Source organism: Erythrolamprus reginae, chromosome Z, assembly GCF_031021105.1.
Source record: "Erythrolamprus reginae isolate rEryReg1 chromosome Z, rEryReg1.hap1, whole genome shotgun sequence".
NCBI classification, from domain to species: Eukaryota; Metazoa; Chordata; class Lepidosauria; order Squamata; family Dipsadidae; genus Erythrolamprus; species Erythrolamprus reginae.
The window spans coordinates 146,547,313-146,565,444 of record NC_091963.1 but is presented as its reverse complement, the minus strand read 5'-3'; the positions used below and the strand labels follow the sequence as shown (position 1 = coordinate 146,565,444).

The following is an 18,132-nucleotide window of genomic DNA, read 5'->3' as shown; positions in this document are numbered from 1 at the left end:
AATGACTGGGAGGCGCCATTCTGTACGGATCGCTGCGGAATTGTAGAAAGTCTCGTAGGAAAGGGGCAAAAGAGGGGCTAGGGACGAGGCGCCGTGGCGTCAGGTGAAGCTACTCTATGGGGACCAACGCTGGGCGGTATTTTCCGAAAATAACGCGGGTTATATTGTCTGGCTGTTGAAATGGTCCCTTTGTCTATGCGAGCCGCCATTTTCTATCTAGGTATTCTGGAAGCCTTGGATGGGCGCGACCCGGAAGCTAAATCGGACTCCATTTTGCAAACGGAAACGGAGATCCGCTTCCATCTTGGATGAGACAACCTTCTTCGCCTACCATGTCGCATAAACAATAACAATAATTAATTTGCCATATTTTTTCTTTAAAGGAAAATGTCACATTTCTAAGAAAGGCCTCTCGGCTAGGTGCAAATGCTTGTATTCGTTACATTTCAGAACATTCTTGGCGGCCATGTTTATTAGGGGCGAAAAGGGCATTTCGGCCATTTTCCAAACGGTCGCTAGGGTCACGGCGCCATCTTGGATGCTGGTTGCTAAGGAAGCTGTTGCCCTTGGTGACGATGTAAACAGTTACCTGGGTTCGCCCATTTCGGATGGCGGAAGGAGGCCCGGATTAATGCAAGTGAACGAGGAATAAATTATCGCATTTCTCTTAGTCCGCCTTCCCCAACCTAGCGCACTCCGTTCCTCCCTATCTATCGGGCAGCGCCCGCTGGGAATGATGGGATGAGAAGTGGACTTTTTTGCCCAGGCAGAGCATTAGATGAGGGAATCTCATCTGCTTCTCTTTCTTCCTTCTTTATTTAATGAAAAGGGGTGCATATTTGTGTGTGTGTACACTATATTTTATTTATTAAATTCATGTATTGCCCATCACTGTCACGTGACTGGCTTATGATAATATAAAAGCACAAGATAAAATGATATATTTATATGTCGTATATATAGTATACATAGTGTAGGTATGTATGTATACATAATATGGGGGGGAGGTGTATACCATGTATATACCATATATATATGGCGTATTCACATGTGTGTGTGTGTGTGTGTTTGTGTAACATATTTTTTCTGATAATGAAAAGGAAGGGAGACTACTATAGATCTATTTTGGGCTTATTTTACTTCATCAGGTAACTACACCCTTACTGGGATTTGAACCTACACACACACACATTTTTATTGATAAATGAAAAAGGATACACATACACCATATATGTGTAGGTGTCTATATTCTCTGGGTGTGGGTGTAGGTGTAGCAGTGGTGGATTGCTCCTGGTTCATACCAGTTCTTAGAACCGGTAGCATGGGTGGTGGGAGGCTCTGCCCACCCACCCAGGATGCTTCTGCTCATGCGTCGTGCACAAGCATGCATGCAAACCGATAGTAAAGGGTTTTAGAAGCAACTATCAGTATGTATGTATGTATGTATGTATGTATGTATGTATGTATGTATTTATTTATTAGATTTGTATGTCGCCCCTCTCCGTAGACTTGGGGCGGCTAACAACAATAATAAAAAAAAGCATATAACAAATCTTAATATTTACAATAACTAAAAGCCCTTATTAAAAACCAAACATACACACAAACATACCATGCATAAATTGTATAGGCCTAGGGGGAAGGAATATCTCAATCCCCCCATGCCTGACGACAGAGGTGAGTTTTAAGGAGCTTACGAAAGGCGAAGAGGGTGGGGGCAATTCTGATCTCTGGGGGGAGCTAGTTCCAGAGGGCTGGAGCTGCCACAGAGAAGGCTCTTCACTACATACTATGGGTAGTGTGTGTGTGTGTGTGTTATGTGCATGCATATACTGTACATACATATAATCTATACATCTCTTTGCATTTATATATATACTGTATATACAACTTTGTGGCTACATGTGGCATGCATCTAACTTGCATTTATTTATTTATTTATTTATTTATTTATTTATTTATTTATTTATTCATTCATTCATTCATTCATTCATTCATTCATTCATTCATTCATTTATTCATTCATTCATTCATTCATTCCATTTTTAAGCCGCCCTTCTCCCTAGACTCAGGGTGGCTTACAACATATTAGCAATAGTACTTTTTAACAGAGCCAGCATATTGTCCCCACAATATGGGTCCTCATATATGTATGTGTGTATGTGTATGTGTGTATTCCAATAAACACACACATACACACACCATGAGATATATATATATAAATATATATGAAACTTTGTATATATAACAGTGTGTGTGTATGTATATATATATATGTGTGTGTGTGTGTGTGTTAACACATTTGTGACAGTATAATTACAATATGTGTAATTATATATGTGCCATACAGACCTACACACATTATATATGTGCCATACAGACCTACGTGTGGCATACATACAATTTTATGATTTATATATTGTACAACTATATGTGGGATATGAACAGATAGACAGAGACAAAGAAATATAGGTTTTAAGATCTCTAAGATTTCCCCCGTTTTCAAAAAAGCATTACGGCGTAGCTCTGTTAACTAGTATATGAGATTGAGCCCTGGGGATGGCTTGAGGGTGTTGCTGCTGCCAATGTGGCTTTCAGCGGGCTCTGACCAGTTCTGGAGAACTGGTAGCAGAAATGTTGAGTAGTTTGGGGAACCAGTAAATATCACCTCTGTCTGGCCCCACCCCCATCTATTCGCTGCCTCCCAAGTCCCAGCTGATTCGGAAGAAATGGGGATTTTGCATTTCCCCTGCTATTTTTTTCTTTGAAACCCATCACTTTTCCGCTGTCTTAAAGTTTATTTTTGTACACATTTTTAATTATTGTTGTACGCCGCCCTGAGTCCGTCAGGAGAGGGGCACCTTATAAATTTAAATAAATATTGTGGATTTTATCATATATATTTTTTACTTGTAAACCATTTGGAGGCACTTAAGCAATGGAATGGGTGGTATGTCAATGATTGATCTACGAAAAGGGTATGTAAGCTGCGTGAATTTTCCGGAATTCTTTATTGCATGAAGATATTCTTAAACAATGAAATAATGAAAACAAAGAGTTTGTTATGACTGAGCAGCTGGCCAAAACTGACACAAATGATTTGTGTTTAGCTGGCGAAAAATAAATAAGAGTTTCGGAACTACTTTCAATTCCTCCTTGTCTTACACTAATCTCTCCCGCCCACCCCTTCTTCTTTTTTTAAGATTGACTTGTGCTAAGAGCCATCACAGCCACAAAGAGGAAATGAGAAGCATTTTCTGCTCAAAACATGTTTACTTAATCGGACTGCATGCCTATTGCTAACCTGGTGGATAAACTCGGCGCCTAAGTTGGATCATGAAACGCCTGCAAGCAAACCGCCGAGCTCAGCGAGCCTCAAAGACCCCACATTTCAACCCAGAGCTTCAAAGGTTCTCCTCTTTCGGTATCAAAACATAAGTTTCTCCTTACCTCTGGGACTGAGTTCTTTAAACATGGAAGACAGGAGCAGAATAATTAAGAGTTGGAAGGGACTTTGGAGGTCTTCTAGTCCAACCCCAGAAGCCCTATATTCAGGTGGCACATGGAGCCATATCAGAGAGCACATGTGGCGTTGGCCTATGTCAGCTCCGGTTTGCATGGGTGCACTAGCCAACTGATTTTCCGCCTTTGGGAAGGTGGTTTCGCCCTCTGGAGGCTCCAGGGAGGCTTCGGAAAAACAGACTTCCAATTTGCAGTTGTGCTGTTTTTTACACTCCGGGGCTTCAGGAAGCTTCCCTGAAGGCCCCAAAGTGTGAAAAACAGCATAATGGGCAAACTGGAAGTCTGTTTTTCTGAACTTCTGGTTTGTCTGATTTTTCACCATCCTAGGCTTCAGTTTGGCTTGTGCGCATGCACAGGGACAGGGGGATGGGGATTGTGTGCATGCGGAGGCAGCGCAGGGAGGTTGTGCATGCGTGACAGGGGAGGGAGAGGGTATGGGCGCCTGCTGGCACACGCGTGCACCTTTTGGCAGGTGAACCAAAAAATGGTTCGTCATCACTACCCTATACCATTTCAGGTCAAGGGTTGTCCAATCTCTTCTTTCAAAACAAATAAAATAAATCAATAAATGAATGAATGAATGAATAAATGAACAAACGAACGAACGAACAAACAAACAAACAAACAAAAAATAAATAAATCCCTCCAGAGTCTACGGAAAGGGGCGGCATACAAATCTAATTAATAATAATAATAATAATAATAATAATAATAATAATAATAATAATAATAATAATAATATCTTCAACGTCTGGAGTCAAATTGTCCCACTGGCGAATTGTTCTCATTGTCAGGAAATTCCAGGTTCCTTCTCTCCTTGATTCGTTTCCATCCATTGCTTCTTGCCCTGCCTTCAGGAGCTTTGGGGAATAGACTAGAGCTGGAAGGGTCCACCCTGCTGCTTGAGCACAGGTACTATTTCTGATAGGTGACTCTCTAGACCCGTGATGGGAAACCTATGGCACGTGTGCCACAAGTGGCACACAGAGCCTTCTCTACAGGCACAGGAGCGTTGACCAGGTCGACTGCGCGTGTGTGAGTGCCTCCTGCTAGCCAGATTTTCAGGTCGAACAAGCTCATGCTTTCTCCTCACTTTCTGGGGCCCACACCTTTCCAGATCTCTGGAGATTCCACTCCAGCGCTGTTTGGACACACAAGGTTTTGTCCCCCCTCCCAGCTCTGTTTGGGGATGGGATCCTTTCCCCTTCTCCCACTGCTGATGTAAAATTAGGGGGGGTCACTCATGGGGGTTACATGTGCAGGGGATATAGGATGTGCGGGAGGGGTATTACATTATGTGTGCAGGCACCCGCGCACTTGTGACAGTGCGTGCATGCACACTTTCGGCAGCAGAGGGAATAAATGTTCACCATCACTGGTCCAGACTCTTCTTAAAAATCTCCACTGATTCAGTGCCCTCAATTTCCAGAGGCAAGTTGTTCCACTGGTTAATTGCCCTTGCTGTTAAGAGGTTTCCCCTTAATTCCAGGTTGCTTCTCTCTTTTGATTAATTTCCAACCATTATTTCTTGTCCTTCCTTCCGGTGCTTTGGGGAATAATTTGACCCCCTTCTTCTTTGGGGCAGCCCCTGAAATACTGGAATACTGCTATCATGTCACCCCCTAATCCTCCTTTTCTTTAGACTAGCCAGGTCCCCAAACCTGCAGCTGTTCTTCATTCTGCTCAGTCTAACCTTAGCCTTTGATAACCTTAGCTCCTCTTAGGTGGACCCTATGAGATTTAAGCCAATGGGAAGCCCATATTTTAGGAACTGGATCAGCATCAGAACTGGATGCAACCTGGGGACCTTGGATGAAAACAACAGATACAAGAAATTTAAGAATTGGGAGGGTGGAAAACACACCAAACTCTCCTTCAGGAAGCTTCTGCTACTCTTCTTGGGCACGGCTGGTATAAAATATACAGGAGCTGGCAGCCCTTTATCATACAAAGGATGAGGTAGGTTTCCCCCCTGCCCCCACCTGGCACTAGACGGACCTTGGACTCGATGGCTCACCCCCCTCCCTCCTTACTCCTCCCCCAGCCACCCGGCTTAGTTCCTCAAGTTAAAAGTGCTGTCCTGACAGCTTTTGATTCTTTATTCTTAAGCTGGTGTGAGGACAGGCGGGCATTTCAACAGGGAAAAGGCAAGCTCAGAGTTGGTGAGTCCTGCTAGTTCATCTCTTAGACAGTTCTTCTTCTCCTCCTTCCTTCTTCTTTTCCTTCTCCTCCTCCTGCTCTTTCTTTCTTTCTTTCTTTCTTTCTTCTTTCTTTCTCTCCTTCCTCCCTCCCTCCCTTCCTTCCTTCCTTCTTTCCTCCCTCCCTCCCTTCCTTCTTTCCTTCCTTCCTTTTTCCTCCTTTTCCTTCTTGGTTTCCAGCTATCATGAGGATAGTGGTCGGCAACCTTAAAAATTCAATGTACCCATTTCCGAGAGAAAATGAAACACCAGGAGTCACAAAAACTGGGTGGGCATAGCCAACTGGATGTCACTCACTCCCGAGTCACATGATCCCCCAGCCACGCCTACCCAGGTTTTGTGGCTCTCTGTTTTCTATGGGAAGGTCTGTCTCTTTTCCCTCTTTCTTTCTCCCTCCTCCTCCCCACCTCTCTCTCTCTCTTTCCCTACCCATCTTTCTTCCTCCCATCTCTCCCTATCATTGCTCTTTCTTTCTCGCTCTCCCTCTCTTCATCTCTCTCTGCGTCTCCCTCCCTCATCTCCCTCTCCCTCTCTCCCCTTCTCTCTCTCTCTGCTGAGGAACGATTGCTACCCCCAGCCGGAGGCTTCCCTTTGGGTGATCCTCTTCTCCCACTTGGGACTCCCTGGCTGGCCGTGGCGTGTGCAGTGAGTCCCTTCTCAAGCAAGCGCCAAAGTGCCGCAAAGGCACGCACAGGGTGTCCAGCCACTCGTTTAAGGAGGGTCTTAACAGGGTGCAGCTTCTCTCCTGCCCTAAGGATCTAGATATTACCTTGCTGTGTCCTGTGCACCCCCACAACCCTTTGCCCAAGCAGAGAGGGCATGAACGCCAGCCTGAAGCAGCCTTACGCGCAAATGTGGAATGAAGTGTAATGTACAGGGTGGCTTCACTCCTGCACTAAGGCTCAGGCCATTGTCTTGCTGTGCCTCTCTCCCCACATGAGGAGGGGAAGGAGAGTCACCGGAACCTTAGTGCAAGAGTGAAACGGTCCTGTACCCGCCCTCATACCACATTTGCACGTAAGGCCGCCTTTGCTTCCTGATGATTTGGGCTGGAGCTTAGGTCCTCCCTGCTCACCTGAAGAACCGCCACATATGTGTATGCGTGTGGACATGGCAAAGCGATGTCTGGATCCTTAGGGCAGGAGAGAAGCCGCGTTCAAAGATCCTCCTTGTGAGCGGTTGCCCACCCTCCCTGTGCACCTTTGCTATGCTCTGGGGCTCCCTTGAGGAAGGTCTCCCCGTGCATGCGCATCCTCCTGACCTTGCCAAAGCCAGCCAGGGAGTTGTGAGGGAGGAGGGGTAAGGTCGCCTGAAATGAACCCTACGCCGGGGGTGGCGATTGTTCCTCAACTAGTACCAGAGAATCGGCCACGGCCGCTTCTCCGTTCCCACTGTCACCTTTACCTTCTCAGGCCAGGTGAGGGAGAGAAGGACAAGGCCAGCGAGTGATGGGATAAGGAGCCACATGCAGCTCCAGAGCCGCGAGTTGGTGACCCCTGCCCTAGGACATCTGCCCTCGTTCAATCAGGAAACCAAATTTTGCCTTCTTGTCATCGCTTGTATGCCACTCGCTAGAGTTGTCTTCCTTCTGGCCTGACAGTACAAGGCAAGAACTTTCCACTCGGCTGCCCTCCTTTTATTTTTTTAAGGTTATCCAAATGTGACTTTCTGTAGCCTTCCTGACCAATTGGAGGTTTGCTGGCCATCTGTATACCAAACTTATCTGCTTGGGCCGTCTGTCTGATTATTCTTCCAGATTTTTAAAAAAATCCATTTTATTTAGAGATTTCTTCCCTGGATCCAGCAGAGAAAAGTCAAGAAAGCCAAAGAAATATATCTGTCTTTTCAGTGTCTCCACTTTAAATCAGAGAAGAATTGGGTTTTTATACTGTACCAAATCAGATTTTGATAGGTTTTATTTGGCAAATCATGTTTGGGAAGTTCCATGGCATATCCAACCCTGTCTGCATCCAGTCATGGTGAATTTCACAACAAGCCAGACTGAGTTTGTAATCCGAAGCCTTCCCTTTCATCAAAAAAGCATGTTTCTATACCACGTTTATCCAATCAATATGCGATGGATTCTCGCTGTATTAACTACTGGAGCTAATGGGAGGAACTGCCATTTGGAAGGGCTCCAAGTTGGGGGAACCACAGGTACTTCTCGACTGAGCCCGGTTCATTTAGTGACCATTCCAAGTTACAACAGCACTGAGGGAAAAAAGCCACTTAGGGCTGTTTCTGGCAGCATCCCCATAGTCACATGATTCAAATACTTGGCAAAACTGACTCACATTTATGACGGTCGCTGTGTCCTGGGGTCTCATTGATCTCCCTTTTGCGTCCTTCCGACAAAATCAATGGGTAAAACTGATTTTATCTATCTATCTATCTATCTATCTATCTATCTATCTATCTATCTATCTATCTATCTATCTTGTATGTATGTATGTATGTATGTATCTATCTATCTATCTATCTATCTATCTATCTATCTTCTATGCATCTATGTATCTATCTATGTATCTATCTATCATTTATCTATTTATCTATTTATCTATTTATCTATCTATCTATCTATCTATCTATCTATCTATCTATCTATCTATCTATCTATCTATCTATCTATCTTCAATGCTGCCCTTCTCGAAGTCAGATAACAACCAGGTTACTAATTTAATGACTCCAGCGATTCAATTTAGTTTAGTTTGGGTTTGGGTTTAGGTCAGTTCAGTTTAGTGTCATTGTACCTCGTACGGTGACATTAAATGCCATCTTCAGTGTGCCTTATACATAAAAACTAAAACCTAAACACCCATCTTTCACATCCTATACAATTGAATTGAAAACCCCTGACAATGTGTTAATATTGCACTACACAGTAGAATTCAATGCAGTTACTGTTCTGGGATAAGAAGCTTAAACAAAGGTGGTCATAAAACTGAGTCAAAACTCACTTAACAAATGCCTCCCTCAGCAACCGCCATGTCAGGCTCGCAGGTGGCAGTACGTTGAAGATTTACCTGTATTGGCAATGATCCACAGCCATGATTTACAATAATTTTGTTTTGCTCAAAACATGCATTTAAGGTCAATTTTCTGATATGGGGGGGGGGCACATCTATTGTGGACAAGGGGTTTGCTTAAGGACTGCAGTCTTTGCTTGTCAAAAATGGATTGACAGATTCCAAGACTACCTGTAATAAGTTATTGTCGGACTCAATCCTGCAAGGATACAGGAAGGAAGGGGTGTTTCTTTTAGCCATGATAGTAACTGAGCTCTTTTCTCCTTTGACTAGCCATGTCCAAGTCCAGCCTTTATATGATGGCAGACACTCAAGAAGACCCCACTGCCAAGGAGACATCTAATGGCAAGTTGTCAGGTTCTGGCTCTTCCTCCGAGGAGGTCATGCAGCTGAAGAAGGAGATCTCGCTGCTCAATGGCGTCTGTTTGATTGTGGGCAACATGATCGGCTCAGGCATCTTTGTCTCACCCAAGGGGGTCTTGGCCTACAGTGCATCTTACGGACTCTCCCTCGTCGTCTGGGGCGTGGGGGGTCTCTTCTCCGTCTTTGGGGCCCTCTGCTATGCTGAGCTGGGCACCACCATCAAAAAATCGGGAGCCAGTTATGCCTACATCTTGGAGGCCTTCGGCCAGTTGCCGGCGTTCATCCGCCTGTGGACCTCCCTTCTCATCATTGAACCCACCAGTCAAGCCATCATCGCCATTACGTTCGCCAATTACTTGGTCCAGCCATTCTTCCCATCTTGTGAGGCGCCCTACCTAGCTGGACGTCTGCTGGCTGCCGTCTGCATCTGTGAGTGTCTATCGGGGAGGATGGGTTGGTGTGGGGTAGGTGGGTGAGTTAAGGTCACAGGGAGATTAATAGAGTTTGAAGGCCCTTGTAGGTCATCTAATCAGGAGACCCTACATTGTTTCTGAGAGATAGCAGTCCAGTCTCTTCTTCAAAGCCTCCAGTGATGAAGCTCCCACAACTTCTGAAGACAACTTCCATTGGTTGATTGTTTTCACTGTCAAGACATTTCTCCTTATTTCCAGATTGAATAACTCATTGATCAATTTCCATCCATTATTCCTTGCCTGCCCTTCAGATGCCTTGGAAAATAGCTTGATATCCTCCTCTCTGGGGCAGCTCTTCAAATATTGGAAGACTGCGATTCTGTCTCCCCTGGTCCTTCTCTTCACTAGACTAGCCATGCCCAGTTCCTGCAACTGTTCATTGTATGTTTTAGCCTCCAGTCTGCTAATCATCATCTTGGTTGTTCTTCTCTGAACTCTTTCCAGAGTCTCAACATCTTTTTTTATAGTGTGGTGACCAAAACTGGATGCAGGATTCTAGGTGTGGTCTTACTAAGGCGCGTGGCATTAGTATCTCCCTTGATTTAGATTGTATCCCTCTGTTAATGCAACTTAGGATTGCATTGGCTTTTTTGGATGCTACCACACACTGCTGGCTCATATTTAGTTGGTTGTCCACTAAGACTCCGAGATCCTTCTCATAGTTTATTAAACCTGGTTTCACCAAGAAGGAAGATGATCTCTAGTGACGGTTCAGACTTCTGCAGGCCTTGAGGAACCTTCTTGAGAAGGTTTCTGAGCTTCCCAAGCATGGAGGCTGGACAGCTCTTTGCTAGGGAAGTGATTTGGATAGATTCTCGGCTCTGCCAAAGCTTGGTTTCAGGCAGGGCGAAGGGCAATTTGCTGGCCCTGGTATCTAATCTATTTCTGCCCTCTTATCTTGCCCTGACCTTCTTTCTCTTTCTCTGCAACTCCTTTCAGTGAGACATCGAATCCTGAAATTGTTAAGATGGCAACTTTGTCCCAAGGCACATGGCACATTGGCTTCTGTTTGAAATCGGAGCCTCACAGAGTTTTATCTTAAACCATGTTTCACTTGTGCTTGGCATGGCAGCGGGGAAAGAATCGTAGTTACCGCATCCTCTTTATAAAAATGAAGTTTTTCCTCAGACAAGACCTGCTTGTTTTCCCTCCTGTTCTGTCGGGCTCTCTGGTAGACTCCTCCCGAAAATTCACAAGTACAAATTTCAGACACACACACGTTTGAAAATTCAAAACAATGATCTTTACAATGAAAATTCACTTAAACTAAGCCCTCTTTTGGTATAGCAAAGAGCACTGGTCTCCAAACAAACTGGTAATTTGTACAAGTCCCTTATCAGTTCTGAGATACTTAGCTTGCAGCTGTGAGGTAATTCACAGTCCTTATTATTTCACAAAGTGACACACACTTTGCTCTGCTTTAGTTTCAAAGCGGGGAAAAATCAGAACACAAAAGGTCAAAGGCAGCAAAGCAGGCACGAAACACAAGGATCAGATAATCCTCCACAATGGCCAAACCCACAGGCTGCTCTTTATAGCAGCCTCACTAATGACCACAGCCCCACCCAACCACAGGTGGCCTCATTTTCTTTGATAATAATCTCTCAGTTGTTGCTGCCTATGCATCGATCTCCGCATGCGTGGCTGTATCATTAACTCTTATTCTGAATCCAAGGAGGAGCTAGAGAATTGATCTCCTTCTGAGCTGTCTGCCCCACTCTCCTCCTCCCCCCTGTCACTCATGTCTTCTTGGTCAGAGGAGCCTTCATCAGATTCCACCAGGGGCAAAACAGGCCTGCAGCATGTGGATATCTCCCCCACATCCACAGTCCTTGGGGCAGGAGCAGGGCCAGAGCTAACCACAAAACCCTCCTTTGCTGATCCCATTCTCCTGCTGGGCCTATGAGCCAGGCCTCTGTGATAAGGGCATTTTTTTGCTCCTTTCTTTGATCACTTCTGGATCTGAGGACGGTTCAGTCCGACAGAATTCCTCCTTTGAAAGTTCCAAGCTCTACAGAACGTGATTTCTGAATAATTTCTAGTCCAATCCCCTGCTCAGGCAGGAAACCGTATGGCACATGTGCTACCGATGGCTCACAAACCCCTCTCTGCGGGCATGTGAGCCATCGCCCAGCTCAGCTCCATCATGCATGTGTGTGCACCTCCCAACAGCCAGCTGGTTTCTGGGTATCTGTCACACATGCGTGGAGGGTGGAGTGCATGCGGAAGAAGCTTGAATGGGTGGCGGGGGGTAGGGGAGTGCATGTGGGGGGGGGGGCACCCTCCCACGGCCCATTTTTAGTCCCAGGGGGCTGCATGGAGACCTGCTAGGCCCAATGTACGGCAGAGGTCATGCATGAATGTGCGGTGTGTGTTTGTGTGTGTGTTGAGGGGACAAGGGGGAAGCACAAGAGGCTTTGGCATGCCTGCGGGCGGGTGGGGGGCCATGGGGTGTGCATTGCATTATGGATAATAATAATAATAATAATAATAATAATAATAATAATAATAATAATTATTATTATTATTATTATTATTATTATTTATTGGATTTGTATGCCGCCCCTCTGCTGAATTGGATGTCGGCACACGACAGCACATGACGAGAAAAAGATTAGCCATCACTGCCCTATGCCATTTCAGACAAGTGGTATTAAATGGGGTACCTGGAAGAGGCAGACAGACGGTCACTTCAAAATGACAGCTCTTTATTTGGCAACTGTTTACAATCCAGCAAAGGCTCTGTCAGACACACATAGCCCTCTCCTAGGGAGCTACCAGACGGTCTAGCCAATCAGAAGTCAGTATTTCCCCTCCAGAATGGAGGATCTGACCGAAGCTTATGTGCTTCAGTCCGAGAATGGTAACAAATGACTGTCCAATCTCTTCTTTCAAAAATTTCCTTTAATTGTCCTCACTGACAGAAAATTGTTTCCTTACTTTGAGGTTGCTTCTCTCTCCTTGATGACTTTCCATTCATTGCTTCTTGCTTATTCATTCATTCATTCATTCATTCATTCATTCATTCATTCATTCATTCATTCGATTTTTATGCCGCCCTTCTCCTTAGACTCAGGGCGGCTTACAACATGTTAGCAATAGCACTTTTTAACAGAGCCAGCCTATTGCCCCCCACAATCCGGGTCCTCATTTTACCCACCTCGGAAGGATGGAAGGCTGAGTCAACCTTGAGCCGGTGATGAGATTTAGGAACCGCTGACCTTCAGATCTACAGCCAGCTTCAGTGGCCGGCAGTACAGCACTCTACCTGCTGCGCCACCCCGGCTCATTATCCTGCCTTCAGATGCTTTGTAGATTAGCTGGACCCCCTTCTTCTTTGGGGCAGCCCCCCAAATATTGGAAGACTGCTATCCTATCACTCCTGTCGGTTCCTGTGCAACCAGTCAGTGTGTGACCCTGTTCCGAACAGGAGTTGTGAATCCTTGCCCTATATCGCTGCAGACAATTGGCTGCCCAGCCTCTTCTTAAAAACCCTCAGTAGTGATGAAGCCCCCACAAATTCTGGTGGCAAGTCGTTCCACTGATTAATTGTTCCTCCCTGTCAGGAAATTTCTCCCTACTTCTAGGTTGCTGCTCTCCTTGATGAGTGTCCACCCATTGCTTCTTCTCCTGCCTTCATGCGCTTTGGAGAAAAGATGGACTCCTTCTTCTTTGTGGCAACCCCTGAGATATTGGAACACTGCTATCATGTCTCTCCTAGTCCTTATCATTAAAGTAAAAGATAAAGTGCTAGTTGTTCCCGACTTTAGGGGGTGGTAGTCATCTCCATTTCTAAGCTGAAGAGCCACTCCTGTCCAAATATGTTCTCCATGGTCATGTGGGCAACATGACTCAACACTTAAGGCACATGGAACGCTGTTACCTTCCCACCAAAGGTGGTCCCTATTTTTCTGCTTGTATTTTTATGTGCTTTTGAACTGCTAGGTTGGCAGAAGCTAGTACAAATAACGAGAGCTCACCCTGTTACACAGAGCCAGGGATTCGAACCACTGAACTGCTGACTTTTCCGATTGACAAGCTCAGCGTCTTAGACACTGAGCCACCATGTCCCTTCATTAAAGCAGATACACCCAATTTCAGCAAAGGCTCTTTATACCTTTAGCCTCCAGTCCCTTAATCATCTTTGTTGCAGCTGGCTGATGGAGGAAAGCAGGGCTTATTCCTCCGTCAAGGGCACTGCAGGGTCCATGAACCGTATACTCTTTAAAGTAGTTTGTGGTGGTCAAGAGGGCAAAACTATTTACTCTGGTTTCTTTTCAGGATTATAAAAATTAAATTTAGCAAAGGGGATTTACCCGTTAGTCATTTATTGGAAGCCCCCTCGCTCAGCGGTGAAATCTACTTACCGTATTTTTAGGAGTATAAGATGCACCTTTCCCCCCGCAAAAAAGAGGGTGGAAATGTCAGCCATTTTTGGCCTCCTGAAGCCCGCTCCCACATCCCATTTTTGTGAAAAATGGGCCCGTTTCCCCCCAAAAATGGGGTAGGCAGAGGGTCTGGGAAGCCTGCAGAGAGCTCCTGGGGGCTGGGGGAAGGCAAAAATACCCCGTATTTGCAAAAAAATGGCCCCAAAAAAGAGGCATTTTGCCTTCCCCTAGGAGCTCTCTGCAGGCTTCCTGGACCTTCTGTCCATCCCATTTTTGCAAAAAACGAGGCGCGCAGAGGGTCTGGGAGGCCGGGCAGGACAAAACCTTTTTTTTCCTTACTTGCCTCTTTGAATCTTGGTGCATCTTATACACTGTTGCATCTTATAATCCAAAAATATAATACCTTCCTTAACAGTTCAGAAGCGCTCACTCTACTTGCACGTGCGCCACCATCACACACACTTTTTCACCCATTGCGGATGCGCAGAGGGTTAAAAAAAAGAAGAAAATGGCGACATCCGGGCAGATCCTCATGCTGCTACTGCTATCGGTTTTCTGAACCACTGGTGGCTACAACTATCGGTACACCCAAATTGGCTGAACCCGGTAGCATTTTACCTCCTGCCTCGCTGCTAAAAAATGACAACTTTTGAAAGTCGATGAAACATGGGATCAAGAAGGGGGAATTAGAATTTGCTCCTATGTGCTGAAGGAAAACGTGACACCTTTGAAGACTTTCCTGCTCCCCCCCATCCCCATCTTCCTTGTTCCCCCGCAGTCTTCTTGAACTCATTCTCCGGTGCCACAGCTGTAAGACGCATCCAGAACTCCTGATGCTCCATTCCACCTTCATTCTGGCTGGAAAAAAACACACAGAGGCAGAGGCAAACCGTACACAGAGACCTTTATAAGGTTTTGGTAAGGCACACATATGGCATCCAGATCTGTCTGTCTGTCTGTCTGTCTATCATCTATCTATCTATCTATCTATCTATCTATCTATCTATCTATCTATCTATCTATCTATCTATCTACCTACCTACCTACCTACCTACCTACCTACCTACCTACCTATCATCTGTCTGTCTGTCTGTCTGTCTGTCTGTCTGTCTGTCTGTCTGTCTGTCTGTCTGTCTATCTATCTATCTATCTATCTATCTATCTATCTATCTATCTATCTATCTATCTATCTATCTATCTATCTGCCACCCACTCTCGAGAGACTCAGGGCGCCTTACAGGAAAGCTTACAGCATTGCCACGGTGCAAAAAAAGGATGTTGAAATTCTAGAAAAAGTGAGGCTAAACCTTATGAAGAATGGTTGGATGGCTAGTTTAATGAAAAGAAGGACCAGGGGAGACATGATAGCAGTGTTCCAACATCTCAGGGGCTGCAACAAAGAAGAGGGAGTCAGGCTATGCTCCAAAGCATCTGAGGGTAGGACAAGAAGCAATGGGTGGAAACTAATCAAGGAAAGAAGCAACTTAGAATTAAGGAGAAACTTCCTAACAGTTAGAACTGTTCATCAGTGGAACAGCTTGCCTCCAGAAGTTATAAATGCTCCAACACTGGAAATTTTTAGGAAGAGATTGGGTATTTATTTATTATTTTATTCGACTTCTATGCCTCCCAATCCTGAAGGACTCATTTGAAGGTAACCATTAGTCTGAAGTGGTGTAGGATTTCCTGCCTAAGCAGAGGGGGTTGGATTAGAAGAGCTGCAAGATCCCTTCCAACTCTGTTATTCTTCTTTGAAAGACCTGTCTGTAAATGGTTAAGAGGTACTTAATCTTTGAATGGACAATTCCTTTGAAAGGAGCTTAATCCTGGCTCTGCACTTGGTTGGATGAAGTTCTCTCCTAGGGTTTTATATGTACCGTAAACGGGGGGGGGGGGGAATGAAAGTACAAGTACAGATTAGGAGAAACCTGGCTGAGTCCTAGCAGATGATCATTTAAACATGAGCCAGCAATGTGTGGCAGCAGCCAAAAAGGCTAATCCTGGGTTGTATAAACAGAGGACATAGAATCAAGATCATGTGAAGTATTCCTACTGCTTTATAAAACCTTAGAAAGGCCACTATTGGAATCCTGCATCCAGTTTTGGTCACCACCACCACAATAATAATGATGATGATGATGGTGATGATGGTGATGATGATGATGACAATAATAATAACAATAAATAAATAATAATAATGATAATAATAATAATAATAATAACAACAACAACCACCACCACCTGAGAAAGTACTTGAAAACACACTGGTGCTGTGCCAAAAGCCTCAGTCAGCATTTGAAAAAAATAAACATTGACAAAAATCATGATCTGCCAGTTGCAAAAGGCCACCGTACTTGGATTTGTGCTCATCATACGAAAATAAATCACACAGTCCTAGACGCTTGAGAAGAGTTCGTCTTGTGATATTGGGATACAAAATCCAGCATATAAATCTGGTTTGCTGTGTATTGCTGTTTTTGTGAATATAATGGCATACAAATCCAATAAATAAACAAATAAACAAACAAACAAATAATAATAATAATAATAATAATAATAATAATAATAATAATAATACCAGGTGACAGCCGGATTGATGAAAAACAACAATAAAAGTCGACATCATGATCTTAAAATCGAACTATGACTCTGGCATAAATCAGTACAGGTGGTCCCAGTAGTAATCGGCACACTGGGTGCTGTGCCAAAAGACCTAGGCTGGCATTCGAAAACAATAAATATTGACAATATCATGATCTGTCTCGTTTGCTGTGTACAGTGTTCCCTCGCTTTTCGCGGGAGATGCATTCCAAGACAGCCCGTGAAAGTCGAATTTCCGCGAAGTAGAGATGCGGAAGTAAATACACTATTTTTGGCTATGAACAGTATCACAAGCCTTCCCTTAGAAACATAGAAACATAGAAGACTGACAGCAGAAAAAGACCTCATGGTCCATCTAGTCTGCCCTTATACTATTTCCTGTATTTTATCTTACAATGGATATATGTTTATCCCAGGCATGTTTAAATTCAGTTACTGTGGCTTTACCAACCACGTCTGCTGGAAGTTTGTTCCAAGGATCTACTACTCTTTCAGTGAAATAATATTTTCTCACGTTGCTTTTGATCTTTCCCCCAACTAACTTCAGATTGTGTCCCCTTGTTCTTGTGTTCACTTTCCTATTAAAAACACTTCCCTCCTGAACCTTATATAACCCTTTAACATATTTAAATGTTCCCTTAACACTTTAAACCCCTAAATTACAATATCCCATTCCCTTAGCAATCATTTAGATTATTACTCACCATGTTTATTTATTAAAGTTTATTAAAAAAAATTATTAAAGGAAGACGAAAGTTTGGTGATGACGAAGGACATCATTGGGGGGGGGGAACCGTGGTATAGGGGGGAAAAACGTGAATTATTTTTAATTAATATTTTTTTAAAACCGTGATATAGACTTTTTGCGAAGTTTGAACCCGCAAAAATCGAGGGAACACTGTATTGCTGTTTTTTGTGAAATATAAATATAAAAAAATAAACATAAATATAAATATTGAGATTTTTGGGGAAAAGTGCAGAGAAGAGCAACTAAGATGATCAAAGGTCTGGAGAATAAATCATAGGAAGAACAGGTGATGTGTGCAGACGTGAGATTTCAGCGATTTCTGCTTCTGCGCATGTGCGGAAACAAAAAAAATTTGCCAAAATCTCTCACACGCAAACGTTCCCTCATGAGATTTCAGCGCATTTTTGTTTCCTGTGTATGTGCAGAAGCAAAACCGCTCTGGGACAAATGTACATAGCATGCATGCACACGAAAGAACCGAAGCTGCATGCACAGCACATCGGTAGCAGCGGTAATGGCAATCCGCTCCTGCTTCCGTTTCCCCCCAATCATCCAGTCAGAGCCGAAGAATCTCCTTGGGTGAGCAACGAAATGTCTTCAAAAGAAAAGGAAGACAAACCAGAAAGTTCTGTTGCCTCTTCAGCGCAGGGCGGGGGGGAGTGGGATTACCTTTGTGACCTGGATGACTTCAGAATCTCTACAGACTTTTGCAAATAGGGCTTCCCTGTTCTTTCCACGGTGACTCAAGGTCTTGTGACCTATCGGCAGCTCTTTTTCTGCTGCCCGCGCTCCTTTTCTCTCTTTAAACCAGCG

General features: G+C 44.4%; 1 protein-coding gene across 3 annotated transcripts in view; it reads left to right on the top strand.

The window, feature by feature from the left end:
• Positions 1-590: 590 nt before the first annotated feature.
• The window catches only part of SLC7A7 (solute carrier family 7 member 7), a 40,566-nt gene continuing 23,024 nt past the window's right edge, over positions 591-18,132 (top strand). The window contains exons 1-3 of one of the 3 annotated variants that reach the window (XM_070729175.1): positions 591-633; positions 3,204-3,424; positions 9,020-9,538. In XM_070729175.1, the coding sequence (XP_070585276.1) occupies positions 3,337-3,424; positions 9,020-9,538 (607 nt within the window). In that variant the 5' untranslated portion in view covers positions 591-633; positions 3,204-3,336. Of the gene's footprint in view, positions 846-3,203; positions 3,425-5,625; positions 5,685-9,019; positions 9,539-18,132 lie in introns of those variants that run through there. The other 2 variants (XM_070729176.1, XM_070729178.1) reach the window with 2 other exon arrangements.